The sequence below is a fragment of the Rhinatrema bivittatum genome, chromosome 2 (genome assembly GCF_901001135.1).
Source record: "Rhinatrema bivittatum chromosome 2, aRhiBiv1.1, whole genome shotgun sequence".
Taxonomy (NCBI): Eukaryota; Metazoa; Chordata; class Amphibia; order Gymnophiona; family Rhinatrematidae; genus Rhinatrema; species Rhinatrema bivittatum.
Window position 1 is genome coordinate 357,752,596 of NC_042616.1, and position 18,981 is coordinate 357,771,576.

At 45.1% G+C, this 18,981-nt stretch overlaps 1 protein-coding gene across 1 annotated transcript in view; it reads left to right on the plus strand.

Annotated features, from left to right (window-relative positions):
* Positions 1-18,981, plus strand: part of SLC6A18 (solute carrier family 6 member 18) — a 218,716-nt gene that overhangs the window by 93,602 nt on the left and 106,133 nt on the right. The window contains 2 exon segments of the mRNA XM_029589928.1: positions 16,173-16,217; positions 16,219-16,286. Of these exon segments, the coding sequence (XP_029445788.1) occupies positions 16,173-16,217; positions 16,219-16,286 (113 nt within the window).

The following is an 18,981-nucleotide window of genomic DNA, read 5'->3' on the forward strand; positions in this document are numbered from 1 at the left end:
AACCTCTGTCTGACCTCTGACCACGTCTGACTGCCACCTGGAACCTGACCCCTGCTTTGGCTGACTATCCACGGACTGACCACTGGAACCTGACCCCTGCTTTGGTTGACTACCCATGAACTGACCACTGGAATCTGACCTCTGCTTTGGCTGACTATCCACGGACTGACCACTGGTATTGACCCCTGCTTTGGCTGACTATGTTACCTTGACTCTGGCCTTAATCCTTGCCATATATTCAGAGACTCTCTTCTGGCCTTCTCTGGCACCCCGGACTTCTAGCCTGAACATCGACCATGCACCCTTGATAATGGTGGGCACACCTCTGAACTTTCTCTCAAGGAGATCCTGCGAGGCCCACCTAAGACCAGGCGGCCCGGGTAACCAAAGGCTCAACCTGAGGGAACCCTGGGTTGCTAGTGTTGAAGCTCCAGCTAGCCTCTGTCTCCTCTTGTGCTCCGCCTACTGGTGGCAGGCGCTCTCTGGATCTGACCAGGGAGCCTAACAAACCTGCACTAGGCCAAGGGTCCACCTCCCGGCACAACATCATCATTCAGAGCTTCAATACATTTGAAAGAGATGCAGCCTATATAACACAGGAAAAAGAGAGTGAGGTGTAGTCTTCAGCCACTGAAGGCAAGGACTATAAATCCCATCCGGATAGGGAAAGCTCCACAAATCTCTTTCCCCTCAGTGACTTCTCTCACTACTCCCCAACTTACACTACACTGCCAGCACCTCTGTCAGATCTATGCCTTGGAAAAAAGGGTCTCATTACAAAGGTCATATTCAAACAAAAAACATTTTATTTTAACAAACTGGGGATACTAGTAGTCAGGGTGCACAGATATTTTGTCTGAGGATGAAACTACTGCGGTTACCATGATAGATGTGGTCCAAAGGTACAAATTAAGCTTCAGAGCAATTCTTTATCTTTACAAAGCAATTCAAAATGATATTGATCCTCTGACTAACTATGGACCTTCCATACCAGGTTTGGTCAAAATTCTCAGCGTCTTGCATTTTCTTGCCACTGGTTTATTTCAAATTATAGTGGCTACATGTAATCCTCCTCACCTTGCCTGGATGAGGCACATAAAATGTGAGAGGTGTGTGATGCCTGTCTAGGACCCAAGCACCAGTCTCTCTGTAGGATTCACAAAAATCAATATATCGGTCAAGCAAATGGTATCATAGACCAGCATGAGAGGCATGGGCAGTAATATGCCCAGTGAAATAGAGGAAACCTTCTCCACAGTTGTTCACCTCTGTGACTCCTAGGACTATACTCTAATTAAAAAGGAGGATTTACACCAGATGTATTTTGAACAAAACTTTTATTACAAATTCTGGAGGATTAAACAGAGGTCACATTCACTAAGTTTTAGAAGACATTGATTTGATCAGCGTTCATAGTATTGTACAACAGAGTGAAGCAACATTAGCAGGATCAAAGACATCCACGAAACTTTCGATCTCCACGTCTATTCAATATAAAGTTACTAAGGAAAAAAAAACCTCCCAGATTACTCCCCAACTCCTTTGTTCAGAAAGATAGATTACCTCACATTTCTCAGAAAATGTTCCTTAACCATACTCAGGGCCGGTACATCCCATTAGGCAAACTAGGCGGTCGCCTAAGGTGCCAACCATTATGGGGCGGCAAAGAGCAGCCATGTGGGGCCATGAGTGGAGCTTATCCCATTTGCGGCCAAGAGGAGTAGAAACTCGGTGGGCTGCGAGCGGCGCCCATCCTGCTTACGGCCCAGAGAAGCACAGAATCGGCGGGCTGCAAGCAGTGCCCATCCTGCTTGCAGTCAAGAAAAGTAAACACCATCTGAAAATCCAAATACACTACATCTACCAGTTCACCTTTATCCATAAGTTTGTTAACCCCTTCAAAAAATGAAGCAGATTTCTGAGGCAAGAGTCCCTTGGGTAAATCCATGCTGACTGTGTTCCATTAAACCATGACTTTCTATATGCTCTGTGATTTTGATCTTTAGAATAATTTCCAGTGCCACTATTTTTCCTGGCATTGAAGTCAATGTCATTGGTCTATGGTTTCCCTGATCACCCCTGGATCCCTTTTTAAATATTGGGGTTACATTGGCCAGTATGGCCACCCGCCAGTCTTCAAGTACAATGGATGATTTTATTGATAGGTTACAAATTTTAACTAATAGCTCTAGCCTTGTCTTCAGTTTTGTTCCAGCTTGTCTTCAGTCCTCCTCCAGCTGTCTCCAGTTTGTCTTCTGTCTTCGTCTCCATCTGCTCTATCCACATTACTCATTTATTCCTGTCCTTGCCTACCCATCCTGCCTATCCATCCCTCTTCTCCTCCCTCGGACGGACATCTGGTTTGACCTTGGCCTGGATCCCGGATAAAATAACCATTGCCTGCCTCAGACCATTGCCTGGACCTTGAATACAACTGTCCACTGCCTACCTCTGACCATTGCCTGGATCTCGGCTATGTCTGACTGCCACCTACTTATGACCCAGCTTACCACGGACCTTCACCCCTGCCATCAGCAGAGACCCCACCTAGGTCCTGCTGGCTCCAGCACCCAAAGGCTCAACCTGAGGGGAATTTGGGCTGAAGGGTAAAGGTCCTGTCTGGTTTATGCTTTACCTGAGTCCACCTGCTGATGATGGCAACCTGCAGGGCTCCTCCCTGCAGGTAGAGCCAATCCTGCCTTGATCCAAGGATCCATAAATACAACAAAATGTGGTTGGATATAGCTTTTGGCTGAAGTTGGATTCTGTTTTGAGAAAGCAGTGGAATTTTTTTTTGGGTGGATTCCTGTAGGCTCCACAACCTGTACTAATGGGATTCTTCAAGTATAGAAGCCTTCACAGAACTAGATATTTTTTACTTGTGTAAGGAGAGTAGAATTTTGGATCTTAAGAGAGATGGCTATTTTTTCTGACCAGCTCACAGATCAGAACGACAAACCCCCTTATCTGAGGGGAATGGATTTTGGCTCGTGCTCTGTACCCCACTATAGCAGAGTCATCAGGATCCAGGGTACTGCATTGCCCTCCACCCAGTCAAAGTGGTGTCCAAAGAGTAGGAACTGATTTTTGGAAGAATTATTTGCTGACGAGGATTTTTCCTTTTATTTGGAGGGAGATATTTTTCCACAATAATCTCCTTGCCTATTTTTGGAGGGGAGACTTCTCTCTCCTATCACTGGGAAGGTATTTTGGTCTTTGGACATTGATTAAGAAGCTTAGCATGGTTAGAGAGACTATAGTACTTGGAGTTATATCTTCTTTCTCTTATGATGATTTTTGTCATTCTTGCCTGGATTCTATTTTTTAAGTTGCAATAAAATATTTTGTTTTTGAGCACCACTCCAATTCTCTGCCTGCTTTCTTCCAACCTGAGAACCAGTCTGCTGAAAACTGATTAGATCTACAAGTGTGAGTACGTGGAAGAGAGGCTGAATGGAGAAAGAAACTGTACAAGGTACCCAATCCCCAAGAGCCTAGAGCCCTGGAGAGGTGCCCTCCTCCCTGCCGGATGGACCTCGGCTTCCCAGTGTCTGATTTCTGCAGAGTAAATAATGAGAAGAATGAGAGGTCTGGGACAGTGAGCTTGGCTCTGGGACTATGTGACTCCTGTATTAGGACCCTCAACCTAAGATGGTTGAGGTCCCTAATACATATAAAAACATATTGTTCACTTGCTTCAATATTCACAAGTTCAATAAAATATATTCATAAATAAAAGAAAATCAAAGAGCTTTAAGACAGTAACAGTGATCAATTCATCAATGTACATTCAGAGAAAGGACATTTAATAGAACTGGACAGGAATGAACATCAGCTAGTCTGGTACTTGAAAAGGCTATCTAAAAAAAATAGTCTTTCAGTTGGTTTTGGTTGTTTGTTTGTTTTTTTTATTGAATTTCAAATAAACAAAAGAACATTGTTCTGAAAAATTTCAGGCTCATTACATAGAGTCTCAAAGAAATAAAGAATATATAAACTAAAATTACACATACTAATAGCCTGTCTTAAATTTATAAGAATACTGGGAGTCCAATAATGTTCAAAGAGCAGAATCAGAAGAAATTAATCAATATATCTGCACAGTATGCCCATTCTATTACTTATTGCCAATCCCAAACAGAGTCCTGTCAGAGTGAGATTCCAAGTATAAGTGTAAATGGTCCGGTTCATTGAAAACATATCTTGAATTTTGAAACATAATTATACATTTTGAAGGAAACCGCAGATGGAACTTTGCCCCTCTTGATACTGCCTCATTTCTCATAGTTAGAAATTTATTTCTTCTTAATTGGATGACTTTTGTTATATCTGGAAATGCCCATATCTGTTGGCCATAGAACTCTTGAGTTTGATTTCTGAATGTCATCCTCAGCACTGAATCTCTTTCTGAAGAAAAAGTAAATGTCACTAATAATACGGCTCGAGAGTCTATTATAATTTCTTGAGACATTTCAAGAATCGCTGAAAGATTAATCGGTATTTCATCTATTTGCAAATAATTTCTCACTTTGGGGTAGATTTTCAAATAGCGCAATTTGGCGTACTTTTGTTGGTGCATCAGGCGCAAACAAAAGTACGCTGGATTTTAGTAGATACGTGCGTAGCCGCGCGTATCCGCTAAAATCCGGGATCGGCGCGCGCAAGGCTATCGATTCCGTATAGCCGGCGCGCGCCGAGCCGCGCAGCCTACCTCCGTTCCCTCCGAGGCCGCTCCGAAATCGGAGCGGCCTCAGAGGGAACTTTCTTTTGCCCTCCCCTCACCTTCCCCTCCCTTACCCACCCGCCCGGCCCTGTCTAAACCCCCCCTTACCTTTGTCGGGGGATTTACGCCTCCCGGAGGGAGACGTAAATCTCCGCGTGCCAGCGGGCCGCTAGCGCGCCGGGACGCAACCTGGGGGCGGGTCCGGAGGGCGTGGCCACGCCCCCGGACCACCCCGGGCCGTAACCACGCCCCCGGGCCCGCCCCCGAAACGCTACATCCCGCCCCGAAAACGCCGCGCGGATCGGGCCCGCCCCTGACACGCCCCCCTCGGAGAACCCCGGGACTTACGCGAGTCCCGGGGTCTGCGCACGCCGGTAGGCCTATTGAACATAGGCGCACCGGCGCGCAGGGCTCTGAAAATCCGCCCCTATATTTGTAGGGATATAAAATATCCTAGAGATCGCAGGAATAGCTTGCTCTGGATATTTTAACATCTTCATTAAGTCATTTTTCAATAACTCATGAGGAGACACCATTTTAGACTTCAGGAAGTTCAAAAATTGCAAATTATTTATGTATAAGCTTTTCTTTACCAACATTCGTAAGGCACATCATGCCTGTTTACAATGAACTGAAAGGATGAAAATACAATAAAACATGACAGGAGGGTTGGCAGGCTGGGGAGGGAGGAAAAACGGGAAGGGGAGGGGTAAGGAGGGAGCGAGGAAGAAATTGATAGTGAACTGGGTACAAAGGGTGCGTACCTGATAGTAGTGAAAGCAAAAAACTATGTACATCTTATGTAACATTATATACATCTGTGGGGATTAGAAATTACATCTTCTAATATCATTCTCCAGATTTTCCAACTTCCTGTTATGTATATTTTCAGATTTTATCAAGTTATCTTGTATTTGCTGTATGTTTTCAACTTTAATTTCCATTTCTTTCACGGTTGTTTCAACAACTTTCACCTTATTCTCCAGGCTCTGTACTTTGTTAATATTTTCTTAAATCAATGATGTTAAGTCTTTAATAGATTTATCCATTGATGTCAATACACCCCATATTTGTTCCAAAGTAATCTTAGAGGGTTTTATCAAGTGTTGATCACAAATTACCTTAATTTCCAGCTTTTTTTTTCCTGGCTCTGCCAGGCCCTTCTCTCCATTATTGCCAAGCTGTTCCTCTGCCATTGAGCCCGTGGACCTCTGAAACACTGAGCTTTCTGAAGCAAACGGTCCTCTACCTATGCTTCTCAGGGCATCGAGGCTGGCTGCGGTCGATCTTTTCTTCCGCTCGTTCTTTAGGTCCTCCATTATCTGGGGAGGCCCGCAAGGAGGCTTGGTACTATTGGCGCGCCGGGACTGAGGGATGTCTCCTCTGCCTGTGGAAACTGCGTCTGCTTGTCGCTAGTTCCTCTCGCAGCTCCTCCCTCTGGCCGAGAAAGCATGGGCCCGCTAGGAGCGACTTGATCGTCGGCTGTTTAGAATCAGAAATAGGCATAGAGGTAATGGTGATTCTTGCCTTTCTTTTGGTGTGAGGCAAGTTGAATCCAGAAATTAAGTGATTAGGCAAAGTTTAGGCTTGAATCAGGGATATTCCAGCAGACCGAGTACCTAGCATGCATACTGTGTGGCAGCCATCTTGGACTCCCTTTTCAGTTGTTTTTTAAATGTCTTGTGACGTTTGATAGGATGGAATTGGAGAAGGAGCAAATTCTGGAGTGTAGAGCCTGCAACTGAGAAGGCTCTCTGACAGGCTTCAGACAAGTGGACCAGTTTGGGAGATGGAATTTCCAAGAGATGTTGACTAGTAGAGCAGAGAACAATAGAAGGCCAATAATCTTTAGCACAATGCTAATATATAATGGGGCCTCTTTATTTATTGCTTCTGAACAATGATGATGACCTTAGTTTTTCTAAATTTAGTTTAAATCATATTTACAAAGAAACAGATAAAATCAGGAAAAAAGAAAACAAACTGCTACCAAGCGGTAAATACAGATAAATAGAAAATAAACACATCTTTGCAACAGTCTACATTATATTGAAGCTATATATACAAAAGAAAAAATCTACCTTATAAATGGCCTGTGACCGACGGCCCGCAAATGCGCAGTAGAGACCAGCTCTACCGCGCATGTGCGGGCGAGCACGTCGCTCTGAGGCAGCTTCAGAAAGAAAAAAAAAATGGCGGCGTCCAGTGGCAGCAGCGGGCGGCGGCGGCGGCGGTACCGGCAGCGGGCCGGCGACGGCGGTAGCGAGCGGCGGCGGTAGCGGCGACGGCGGTAGCGGGCGGTAGCGAGGGAGGGAGAAGAGAGAGAGAGGGAGGGACGGACTGAGTGGGAGGGAGGGACGGAGAGAAGAGAAGTGGAAGGGAGTGACTGAGTGAGAGGGAGGGATTGAGTGAGGGGGGAGGGACTGAGTGAGAGGGAGGGAGTGGGACTGAGGGAGAGTGAGTGGGACTGAGTGAGTGAGAGGGAGGGGGAGGGAGTGACTGAGTGGGAGGGGAGGGATTGAGTTGAGGGGGAGGGACTGAGGGAGGGAGTGGGACTGAGGGGAGAGAGAGGGAGGGAGGGAGTGGGACTGAGGGGAGAGGACGGAGGGAGTGGGGACTGAGTGAGAGGTGAGTGGGACTGAGTGAGTGAGAGGGAGGGAGAGAGGGGGGAGGGAGTGAGTGAGACTGAGTGGGAGGGAGGGACTGAGTGCTAGGAGAGGGAGGGTGGGGAGGAGTGGGTGAGGGAGGGGGGGGGTGAAGAGGGGGGGGAGAGAGAAAGAGGGGGAGGTGAGAGACAGAGGGATGTAGCCCGTTTTAACGGGCTTAACGGCTTGTATATATATATGACCAACGTACTCCCTATATCTATATCCAGCAGCATGCAAGAGGACTTACCTAAAGAAAAGTTTCTAAGTGCTTTGGATCGACAAAGACATACTATTCTTCTAATATGTAATTACAAGCCGTGTAAGCCCGTCACAATGGGCTACATTACATTTTGTTTTCGGTCCATTTTCGAACACAGCACCCTCCTACACTTTTTCTCCCTCATTCCCCCTTCCCCTCAGTCACTCACCCCCTTTCCACCCCTCAGTCTTACTCACCCTCTGTCTCCCACTGCCTCCTTCCCCTCCTCTCACCTCCCCTCCCCTTCCCTCAGTCACTCCCTATCCCCACCCTCTCTCAATCCCATCCCTCTCCCTCAACCCTCCTCCACTCCCTTTTTCTCTGCTCCACAACTTCTTACCCTTCCACTTACTCACATCCCTGTCTCTCACCTCTCCCCTCACTCTTCCCCCCCCCACCTCCCTCCCTCTCAGTCCCTCCCCCTCCCTCACTCTCACTCAGTCCCTCCCTCCCCCTCCCTCCCTCTCAATCCCTCCCCCTCCCTCACTCTCACTCAGTCCCTCCCTCCCCCAGTCCCTCCCCCTCCCTCCCTCTCACTCAGTCCCTCCCCCCCTCCCTGAGTCCCTCCCTCCCTCTCACTCAGTCCCTCCCTCCCTCCCCCTCACTCAGTCCCTCCTCTCCCTCACTCAGTCCCTCCCTCCCTCTCCTCCCTCCCTCCGTCCCTCCCACTCCTCCGTCCTCTCACTCAGTCCGTCCCTCCCTCTCTCTCTCTCCTCCCTCCCTCGCTACTGGCCGCCGCTGCCGCCGCTTCTCGTCATCAGTCGCCGCCGCCGCCGCCACTCGACACCGCCGCTGCCACCCGACGCCGCCATGTTTTTTTTTTCTGACGCTGGCTGAGACAGACGTCCTTGCCCGCACATGCGCAGTAGAGCGCAGCTCTACTGCGCATTTGCGGGCCGTCGGTCATGGCCCATTTATAAGGTAGATGCACTTACACAGAAAATTTAAATAAAACAAGGCTCCTAAAGACAAAACATGAGACTTTAACTGAAGAAATTGCTTACTTTTAAACTGTCTCTCTCTAGATAATTCCGGAAATATTTGAATTCTTTGGCTACAAAATAGGGAATCCTTATATTTAAAATATTGCCTAAAGAAGACTCAGTGGTCAAAGCAAAAGAAACAAGATTCAATCTAGTGGAGATATTATCCTCAGAGGTTTACAAAAAACAAAGAAAGATCTGTGCTAGAAGAGGGGAGCAGAACATTTGTTCCCCCATCTTCATTGCTTGGAACCTTCTTTTTATCAGGAATATAATAGCAACTAGAGAGCAGGAATTTCTTATCAGGTAGAAATTGGAGAATTTCAATCACATATTTCTTTTAAAAAATCCTCTCCAGAAATCAAATGAGAACAAGAAAAATTTAACAAACAATATTTATTAAACCTGTTTGTTTTCAATCAGTTCACATTTAGAATACAAACTCAATTTATCTTTAACAAGCCGTAAAGCCCGTTAAAACGGGCTACATCCCTCTGTCTCTCACCTCCCCCTCATTCTTCACCACCCCCCTCCCCCACTCCTCCCCACCCTCCCTCTCCTCTCACTCAGTCCCCCCTCTCCCTCACTCCCTCCCACTCAGTCCCCCCTCTCCCTCCCTCCCACTCACTCAGTCCCCCTCTCCCTCCCTCCCCACTCACTCAGTCCCTCCCTTCACCCCCCCCCCTTTCCCCCCGGCGCCGTAAGCGCGACTTCCCGCAACCCTCACCCGGCTCCATTAAACTCCTCCCGCTCCTGTCGGCAGATCTCGGGGGGGGGGGGGTCACTCCCGCGCGCGCCGGCAGTGACCCCCCCGAGATCTGCCGGCAGATCTGGGGAGAAGTAGCGGCACCGAGCGCGCGCGGTGCCGCTACTTCTCCTCCCGCTCCTGCCGGCAGATCTCGGGGGGGGGGGCGCGGGGAGTGACCCCCCCCCGAGATCTGCCGGCAGATCTGGGGAGGAGAAGTAGCGGTGCTACTTCTCCTCCCGCTCCTGCCGGCAGATCTCGGGGGGGGGGGGCGCGGGAGTGACACCCCCCCCCCCCCGAGATCTGCCGGCAGATCTGGGGAGGAGAAGTAGCGGCGCCGCTGCTTCTCCTCCCGCTCCTGCGGCCCCCACCGCCATTTTTTTTTTCTGACCAACGTCCTGCCCGCACATGCGCAGTAGAGCTGCGCTCTACTGCGCATTTGCGGGCCGTCGGTCACAGGCCATTATAAGGTAGATTCCTGCATTTTACACTAACTGTAGGTTAGAAGTAAGAGTAGTTTGAGCAGAAACCTTAAACTCCAAGAGGTAAGCCTTAAATCTAGTTCCTGAACTTTGTTAGCTGTATCAGTAGAAAATTGACATAACTGACAGTGTTAGTCAATTTAGAATCTATACCAATAACTTTACATATATTTTTAAGGGATATATCCCTTGATGCAGATACAATACTTGATTCTACCATCTCACTTCTTAATGGTGTTGCGCCGGGAGGTGGACCCTTGGCCTAGTGCAGGATTGGTAGGCTCCCTGGTCGGACCCAGAGAACGCCTGCCACCAGGAGGCGGAGCACAAGAGGAGACAGAGGCTAGCTGGAGCTTTACCACTAGCAACCCAGGGTTCCCTCAGGTTGAGCTCTTGGTTACCCGGGCCGCCTGGTCTTAGGTGGGCCTCACAGGATCTCCTTGAAAGAAAGTTCAGAGGTGTGCCCACTACAATCAAGGGTGTGCGGTTGATGTTCAGGCTAGAAATCCGGGGTGCCAGAGAAGGCCAGAAAAGATTCTCTGAATGTATGGCAAGGATCAAGGCCAGAGTCAAGATAGCATAGTCAGCCAAAGCAGGGGTCAATACCAGTGGTCAGTCCGTGGATAGTCAGCCAAAGCAGAGGTCAGGTTCCAGTAGTCAGTCCATGGGTAGTCAGATAAAGCAGAAGTCAGGTTCCAGGCAGCAGTCAGACGTGGTCAGTGGTCAGGCAAAGGTCGGTTCCAAGCAGCGTGCAGACGTGGTCAAGGAAACAGGCAAAGGTCAAATCCAGGCAGCGATCAACGTAGTCAGGAACAGGCAGAGGTCAGTACCGAGAAGACAGTCCGAGAGGTACTACCTGGGAAGACACAGGAACAGAAAGACGCTGGAACAGGACTGGAACAAGACTGGAACAAATACTAGAAATGCAGAGGCAAACTAGAAATCACAGCGTGATCGATCCGATTGCCAAGGCAAGGAAGTGCAGGCAGACACTTCCTTTTAAGCGGTGTTCAATCAGGGCGCGCTGCAGAGCTGGGGATCCACCCCTGGCCCTTTAAGGAGTCGGGCGGGGCCGACCCCACGGAGGATGCCAAGCCCCGCCGTGAGGCCTGGCTGGAAGTGGAAGGCCCGGCGACCGCTGCCACAGGATGCCGAGGCCTAGCTGCACTTGCCACTGTAGCAGGGGATGACAATGCGGGACCCGTGGAGGACTTGGTGAGGTGAGCATGCCTGGGCGCAGGCCGAGTGCGGACGGGATGCGCAACAAATGGAAGGATATACTGGTATTGGAACTGGAGTAACTTTCTTTCTAATATATGTCTGACCCCAGTCTACTTCTGATGCACAATCAGTGCCTTCAGATATGTAGGAAGCAGGCATTAATGAGTGATTAACCACAACCTGCTATAAGGAGTTATTAAAGGCAGCCTGGTCTAAATTAACCGTGACCCTTAAATTTTATCCACCAAGCAACAGGAAGCCAGTATAGTGACTGTAAAACAGAAGTAATATGGTCCCAAGATGGGCATCTATAAGGATTTGAGCATCTGTGTTCTGTACTATTTGTAGAGCTCTAATTGTAGTTGCTGAGAGTCCAGTGTAAATGGAGTTGCAATAACCTAACTCCAATAAGACAAGGAACTCTAGCATGGTATGAAAGTCCATGGGGAACTGGAACTGGAAACCTTATAATCAGGCCTTGTGAGGCTCCTGACCCAGTCTAAAAGTAAAAGTATAAATGAAAACATTATATACATTTTTTTAAAGTTAAAACATGTGTTATTAACCATCAACAAGTTTCAATCAATAACGTACAAGGTTGCATAAACACAGACCATAATCCATTGATACTAACATCTTGTAATGATTACTAGGTCTTTAGTTAGTTGCTGCACAAGAATATACAGCTCTAAGGCTATCAGATAGGGACTGGTTAGAGCCAAATAAGGAAATCTAAGATGGGTTAGCTTCCAGGATGATCTCAGCAGGGAACAGATGATTACTCCCTTCAGCTGTAAGCTGCCAAGTGCAATAAATAAGTCAACCTTTGCAATAGCAAGGGGACAGAGAGGGAAGGAGACAGTGTATCTTGGAAGGACAGCCCACGCTACCATGGAGACGCTTCTGAAGATGAAGAAAACAGAACCTCATGAATTCTTCAGCTTCTGAATTAAGTTGATATTTTGAGTTTTATTATTTATTTAAAGATTTTATATACCGTCATTCGTAATTACATCATAACAGTGTACAAAAAAACCTTAAGACATTAGAAAAATAACAGCAAAGCACAACAATCAAATACAATAGTAAAGTATAAGATAGTTTTAAATCTTCAGATATACAGTGCAGTCAGCAGAGGTAATTATTTCTCAATTTGGGACTAAGCTTGTAATCTGCCTGAGAAGGCTTGCTCGAAGAGCCAAGTTTTCAACCCTTTCTTGAATTTTATTGAATCTGTTTCAAGTCTTAACTCAGCTGGCAAGGTGTTCCAATAGTTGGGCCTGCGATCGAAATTACTCTGTCTTGGACTAAGGTTAAATGTGCAGTATTTATTGAAGGGACATAAAGCAGCCCTTTATTGGTAGATCTTAATGATATATGAGGAGTGTGCATACGGATAGAAAAATTTAACCAGTCAGTTTTATAAGCATAGATGGCCTTATGAAGGATACAGCAAGTTTTGTACAGAATTCTTTGGGCTATCGGGAGCCAATGGAGGCTAATGAAAATTGGGGTGATATGTTCCCATTTGTTGTGATTCGTTAACACCCTAGCCACAGCGTTCTGCAACACCTGAATCGGTCGTAGCGAAGACTGTGGCAGTCCCAGTAACAGAGAATTACAGTAGTCTAAGGATGAAAATATGAGAGCCTGTAATACAGATCAGAAGTCATTATGGTCTAGTAAGGGTTTTAGCCATCGGAGGACCAACAATTTATAATAGCCGTCTCTTAATTTTATGGAGATGTGCTTTTTAAAGTTTAATTCGCAGTCGATGGTTATACCCAAATCTTTAACTGATTCTACTAATTCTATCTAACATTATTTGATAGGGAGAGTACTTTTTTGGTGTTAGGTTTGGGTTTTCTCTCCAGCAATATGATTTCTGTTTTTGCCATATTAATGGCTAGTTTCATATGGGTTAGTAACTGCTTAATTGCGGATAGATAGATGCTTGTCTCTTTAAATGTCTGTTCAAGGGTATCAGCTATGGGATGAGTATCTGAATATTGTCAGTGTAGATATAAAAATTCAAATTAATTATTAGGGGATGAGAAAAAAACTTTGTGTTTACATGAAAAGAGGCTGTGAAGTTGAGGTGCTTACATAGCACTGGGGGAGGGAGGAATCCAGACATACACAAGAGAGTGTAATATTCTGGGAAATCCCTTGTTATATCTAGTGAGAGGTACATGAGTGGTTGTGTTAAAAGAAAGCACTATGTACTGTTGAGTATAGGCAACTATGTGAGCAGTTTGTGGGAAAAAAGCCTGGTAGATTACATGTTAAGAGAATGATAAATGAAGGACCATCCCAAGAGAAACTAGGCACACAGCTGAGCCAATTTTCTTTTGAAAAGTACAAAGGCAACTTTTAGGAACACTCAGGCTGTATATTTACAGAGTTATGTTTACACCTTGCTTGATTGTAAATCCAGAGAAAAGAAAAACTGCAGCATTGCTGAGGAATTGTCTTGATTGCTACTGCAAGGTTTTGCCTGGTCTAAATTGCACTGCCAAAAGTAAATTCAGAGGGAAAAAATTGCAGCACTGCTGAAAGATTGTCTTAATTGCTACTGGAATGTTGTTCTGCCTGATTTAATTGCACTGCCTAAGTAAACTCAGAGAAAATAGCTAACTGGGAATTGTGTGTTTAAACCCATTGTGTGCATGCTAATCAGGTTTAAACTAAGCCTTGGAAATATATCAGGGCTATTGTAAAAGCTAGACATTTTAAAAATGCCAATGCTCACTACCAATTTATGGTTTATGTGGGGCTTGCAAAGTGGTAACACTCACACTGCAAGGTTTGCAAGTTTAAGCTCAGAACATTTAAAGTTTCTTTTTTTAAACTTTACTTGCAGCTGGAAAGCTAGAGCTTTGTATTTAGGGGACATAATCTACGAAAGATCCCTGTAGCTAAAATAGGGACTGACTAAATTAAGGCTGTCCCCCTAAGCCTATAGAAATTGTGCCTTTAAACTTAGTGGAGGCTTTGTCAGGAACTGAGCTTGAGCTTCCATTTAGGAATTATGATGTTGCATTAGGGAGAGGTTAGAAAGAAAGTATGTAATGAATGGTGTTAGTTATACTTTAGGAAGTTGGTAAATGTGGGGAGTTTGGAAAGTAGCCCTGAGTTGCGTAAGAAAAAACTTTAAACCTCTACCTAATGAGTTGATTACTTTTATTGAGGGGACTGAAGAGAACAAAGGAAGGTTGTCCTGAAGACCTAAACAGGGTGGAAGACAGGAAGTGTACCTATCTTGCATGATCCTAGATCCAAGGCGCATAGATAGAAAGGAACTAACCAAACCAGAGGTATACTAATCCTATAGGTACTTCAAACTTCTTAAAGCCCTAAGCAAACACCAAAGCGTTAAGTCCTTCCCAGACTACAGAGAGTTGCTGTCAGAGACCCTCTCCAGGTGCTTCAAGACAGGTGACCTATTATGCATATGTAAAAGAGAGCATTTTGTGTATCAAAGATAAGTCCATGAACTATAATAAGTCTTCTGTAACTCAGGATACATTCAAAATACATGTTGACTGCCAGGCAAATCTATAACAGCTGGAATGGAGTGGAAGAAGCATTTTCATCAGTAGGAAGAGTAGGAACAAAAACATTGTCACCAAAACCAGCAGCAAAAAGAACCAATGAAGCACCTACCCGCAAAAAAGTGAAAAGAAAATGAGAGAAATACCAAGACCGCCAATGACCCACCAAAGAACTTGCAAGAATAATGGGGAAAAAACATAGCTGCAGTAAGCACAAGAGGAGGGAGTGAGCCATATCAGTGGCAGGAAAGGTAGCACAAGAAGCTAGAGAAAATAAGGAGCAGAAGAAACATCTTGACAGAAGCAGGAGCCAAATCACCATCTCCAAAACCAGCAGAAAGGCATCTACTGACAAAAAAAGAAAAAATTAACTCGATAAATACTTCCTGAAAGCAGGAACGAGTGGCTTATCATCTGAAAAGCCAAATCCAGATGCTAGTGGCCAGTGAGGCATAAGACATGGGGGTAGCCCACAATACATACAAGGAGACAAAAGCCTGGAATAGAGCAGAAAGGCAGAAGCCAGAGATGAAGAAGTCTTCTGGATTCAGGCAACAAGGAAGGAGCCAGAGTACGAGGACCAGGAAGAAAAACTGTCCTGACAATGCATCAGCCTTAATGTCTTCAAGCCAGAATAATAGATGATAATGAACTGAAAATGGGCAGAGAACATGGCCCATTGGGCTTACCAGGAGTTTAGATGTTTGGAAGCCTCAATATAAAGTAAATTGTTATGATCTGCAAGGATTGTGATCAGAAAGGTGGCTCCTTCCAGCAGGTGCTACTCTTCCAAAGCCCATGTAATGGCATGGAGGTCTTGGTTTCCTATATCCTAATTGTGTTTCACAAGAGAGAACTTTTGAGAAAGATAACCACACAGGTGGAGTCGAGAATCCAGATCAGGTCTTTATGACAAGACTAAACCTGCGCCAACCTCAGAGGTATCCACTTCTAAAATGATCAGGGTAGCATAGAATAGGAGCTGATGCAAAAGGTTGCATCGATTCTTCAAAGGCCTGCTGAGCTTGGGGGTTCCAAGAATGTTTTGGTGTCCACTTACATGTAAGTAAAGCCACTACCTTGAAGTTTTGAATAAAGTGCTGATAATAGTTAGCAAAGCCCATAAAATGTTGGAACATCTTGAGATCCAAAAGCTACCACCAGTTAAGCAGTTACCTTAACTATGTGTCCCAAGAAAGTGTGGAATAGGGGTTGTAAATAACAGTAATCAATTGTGAAACCTTAATGATTAGTTTTACTACTCTAAATTTTCCATCAGATTTACATCTGATTCTCTGACGGCACACATACAATAATAGAGGGTCTAGGTCCTGTTTGTAAGCTGAGCACCAGTCTCTGGGTGGGTTCAGAAATCAAAATGGTCAAGTAGATTGTAGTAGTTGAGCTGGCAGAAAGCCAAGGGTAGTATTTACCAGGCTGGACAGGGAAAATCCCCAGTACCACCTCTTTCCCCTCTCTGTTCTCCACCTTACCTCAGCATCTTCAGCCATGATCATAAGACACTGCTTAAAAGACCTTGTTTCTATTTATTTCTAGCTGAATGTCCTAAAGAACCCTCGTGTATGGCTTGATGCCGCAACCCCAGATCTTCTTCTCACTCTCTTTGGCTTTTGGAGGACTGATAGCATTTTCAAGCTACAACCCCCCAAAGTAAGTTCTTTTTTGTCATCACAGTATATGACAATATAGATCAATTCAATAAAAAATAAAATATGTACATGCATCAAAACTGATTCACAAGTGAGATCATCAGAAGTAGGGGATATTCATTCATTTTAAACAAATGGGTAAAATGTGACAAATGAGTTAATTTTAAGTTCAGGATCATGAAAGAGGGATGAACACTTGTATAGAAATGGGAATAATATGGCAACATCTAGAAAGCTATGTACACTAATGCTCATAGTAGGGAAAATAAAGTCCCGAATCTAGAAACTGGAATCTGGAAGAATCTGGAAGAGGTTGGCTTGGATGTCGTAGCCATCATAGGGACATGGTACATGAAAACTATGACTGGGATGTAGTTATACTGGGATACAATTTATTCAGGAAGGGAGGAGTGGCGGCTCTGTATCGCTCTATAGTATAAAAATAGTAGGGGCTCTGGGTAATTACTTCATCCCAAAAGCGCATGCATAAATGCACGCACTACCTCACGCACAAACCTGGCAATGAGTATGGGAGGTCAGACCCCAGCAGCAGAAACATGCGCAGGGCCTGAGACTGTGGAAAATGTGAGACCAGAGGGAAATGCATGCTACAGGAGCTTTCCATCAAGCACACCTGTGAGTAACTGGACATCTGGGAGAACTGGAAAGAGTGGTACAGAAGGAGCCAGCAAACAAAGCCAAAAAAACACAGGCACGACTGCAACACCTGGTGAATCATCAAGGTGACAGTGGACTGGGAAAACAAGTACTAACAGTACAGAAGGAGCCAGCAAGCAAAATTGAATCTGAGCTTTGGAGAAAAGTGCAGGTCAGGTGGTCAAGGCACTAGAGGGAGGGGGAAGGAAGACACGTGCAGAGAGCATGCAAGAGGGAAGAAGGATGACCAAGTGGAGAGTAGAATGAGCAGCTAGTGCCCATACTCCTGCCCTCCCCCCCCCCCCCCCCCAACACTCCCAAAGCATGCAACCCACAGACTTCTGCCCTCACCCAACCCCACTCACACCACCACAGTGGGATTGTGAAAGAGGAGGGGGCTTGGGAAGGGTAGCAGTGGGATTATGGAAGGGGAGAAAGGAGGGGAAATAGGGGGAGGGTGAAAAGGAAAGGGGCTGGAGGAAGAGTACAGTGGAAGAGTAAAAGGGGAGGGAGGTTGCAGGAGGGAAGGAGTGAGGGGAAAGAGGCTAGAGGAGAAGAGCAGTGGGAGAGTGAAGGAGGAGGAGAAAGCAGGGGAAGAGTACACATCCTCCCATGACACCTCCACCCTCCACTGTCCCCCATGTACATTCCCTCTACTTTCATCCCCTAGAGCCACCCACACCCCGTAGACACTCCTAAGCATACTCCACATGCCCAGCCACTCCCCGACACAAACACACCTTCAGTTTTGGCTGGCTGATGGAGTGAAGGCTTTCAAAATGTTGTTGAAAACTTGGCTATTTAACCAGGCCTACTATTAGCCTTTTAGGAACTTTGAATATTTACTAGCATGATTCATTTTCCTGTTTATGGACTGTTTTGGCATCCCTGTTAATTTTTATGACTAGGCGTCAATTTTTTTGTGATTGCCTTTATTTGTATTATTTTGTGACTGTTTTATTTGTACCTTGCTTAGAGTACTGATATAGGTGATTCATAAATCCTAATAAAGATAAAGATTCTCTCGACACACATCAGTCACTTGCACAAACCCCATAACACATACACACAAGCACTATACATACCCTACAGAATTAGTATGATGTTTCAGACTTTTGCTATGCCTTTGCCTATCATGCATATGCTTTTGTATTTGATCTTCCATCACTACAGCATATGACTAGAATATGTCTTATGCTTTGCAACACTTTTACATCATGTATGCACAACACAGTATGAGTTTTTCTATAGATTCTTGGTTTTCTTCTATGTTATTGGTTTCTTTACTTTTCTGGTAAGGTGCATTGATTATATCCCTGGTTGCCATTTTAATGAATATTATCCTGGGTAGTTGTTCACAACAACAGTATTCATTGAAAAGATTTGCCCAGTATACCTAGTATTATATGAGAAACACAGTACTTTCATACTAGTCTCTCTGTGTACTTATCTTTACATGTTATACCACTATTATGTACTTACTTGATTCTGAAAGATAACATATGTGATCATGTTATTATGAAGTAGGTCCTTTTTATAATGCAGGTATCTGTATAGCTCCATTATAGAGCTAATAGCTACCTAGTGAAAATTAGTTTTTTGATGTTATTAAAAATAACATCAAAACTAATTTTCACTAGGTAGCTATTAGCTCTATAATGGAGCTATACAGATACCTGCATTATAAAAAGGACCTACTTCATAATAACATGATCACATATGTTATCTTTCAGAATCAAGTAAGTACATAATAGTGGTATAACATGTAAAGATAAGTACACAGAGAGACTAGTATGAAAGTACTGTGTTTCTCATATAATACTAGGTATACTGGGCAAATCTTTTCAATGAATACTGTTGTTGTGAACAACTACCCAGGATAATATTCATTAAAATGGCAACCAGGGATATAATCAATGCACCTTACCAGAAAAGTAAAGAAACCAATAACATAGAAGAAAACCAAGAATCTATAGAAAAACTCATACTGTGTTGTGCATACAGGGGAAATGGGGCTAATACCCTTCTCAAATGATGAT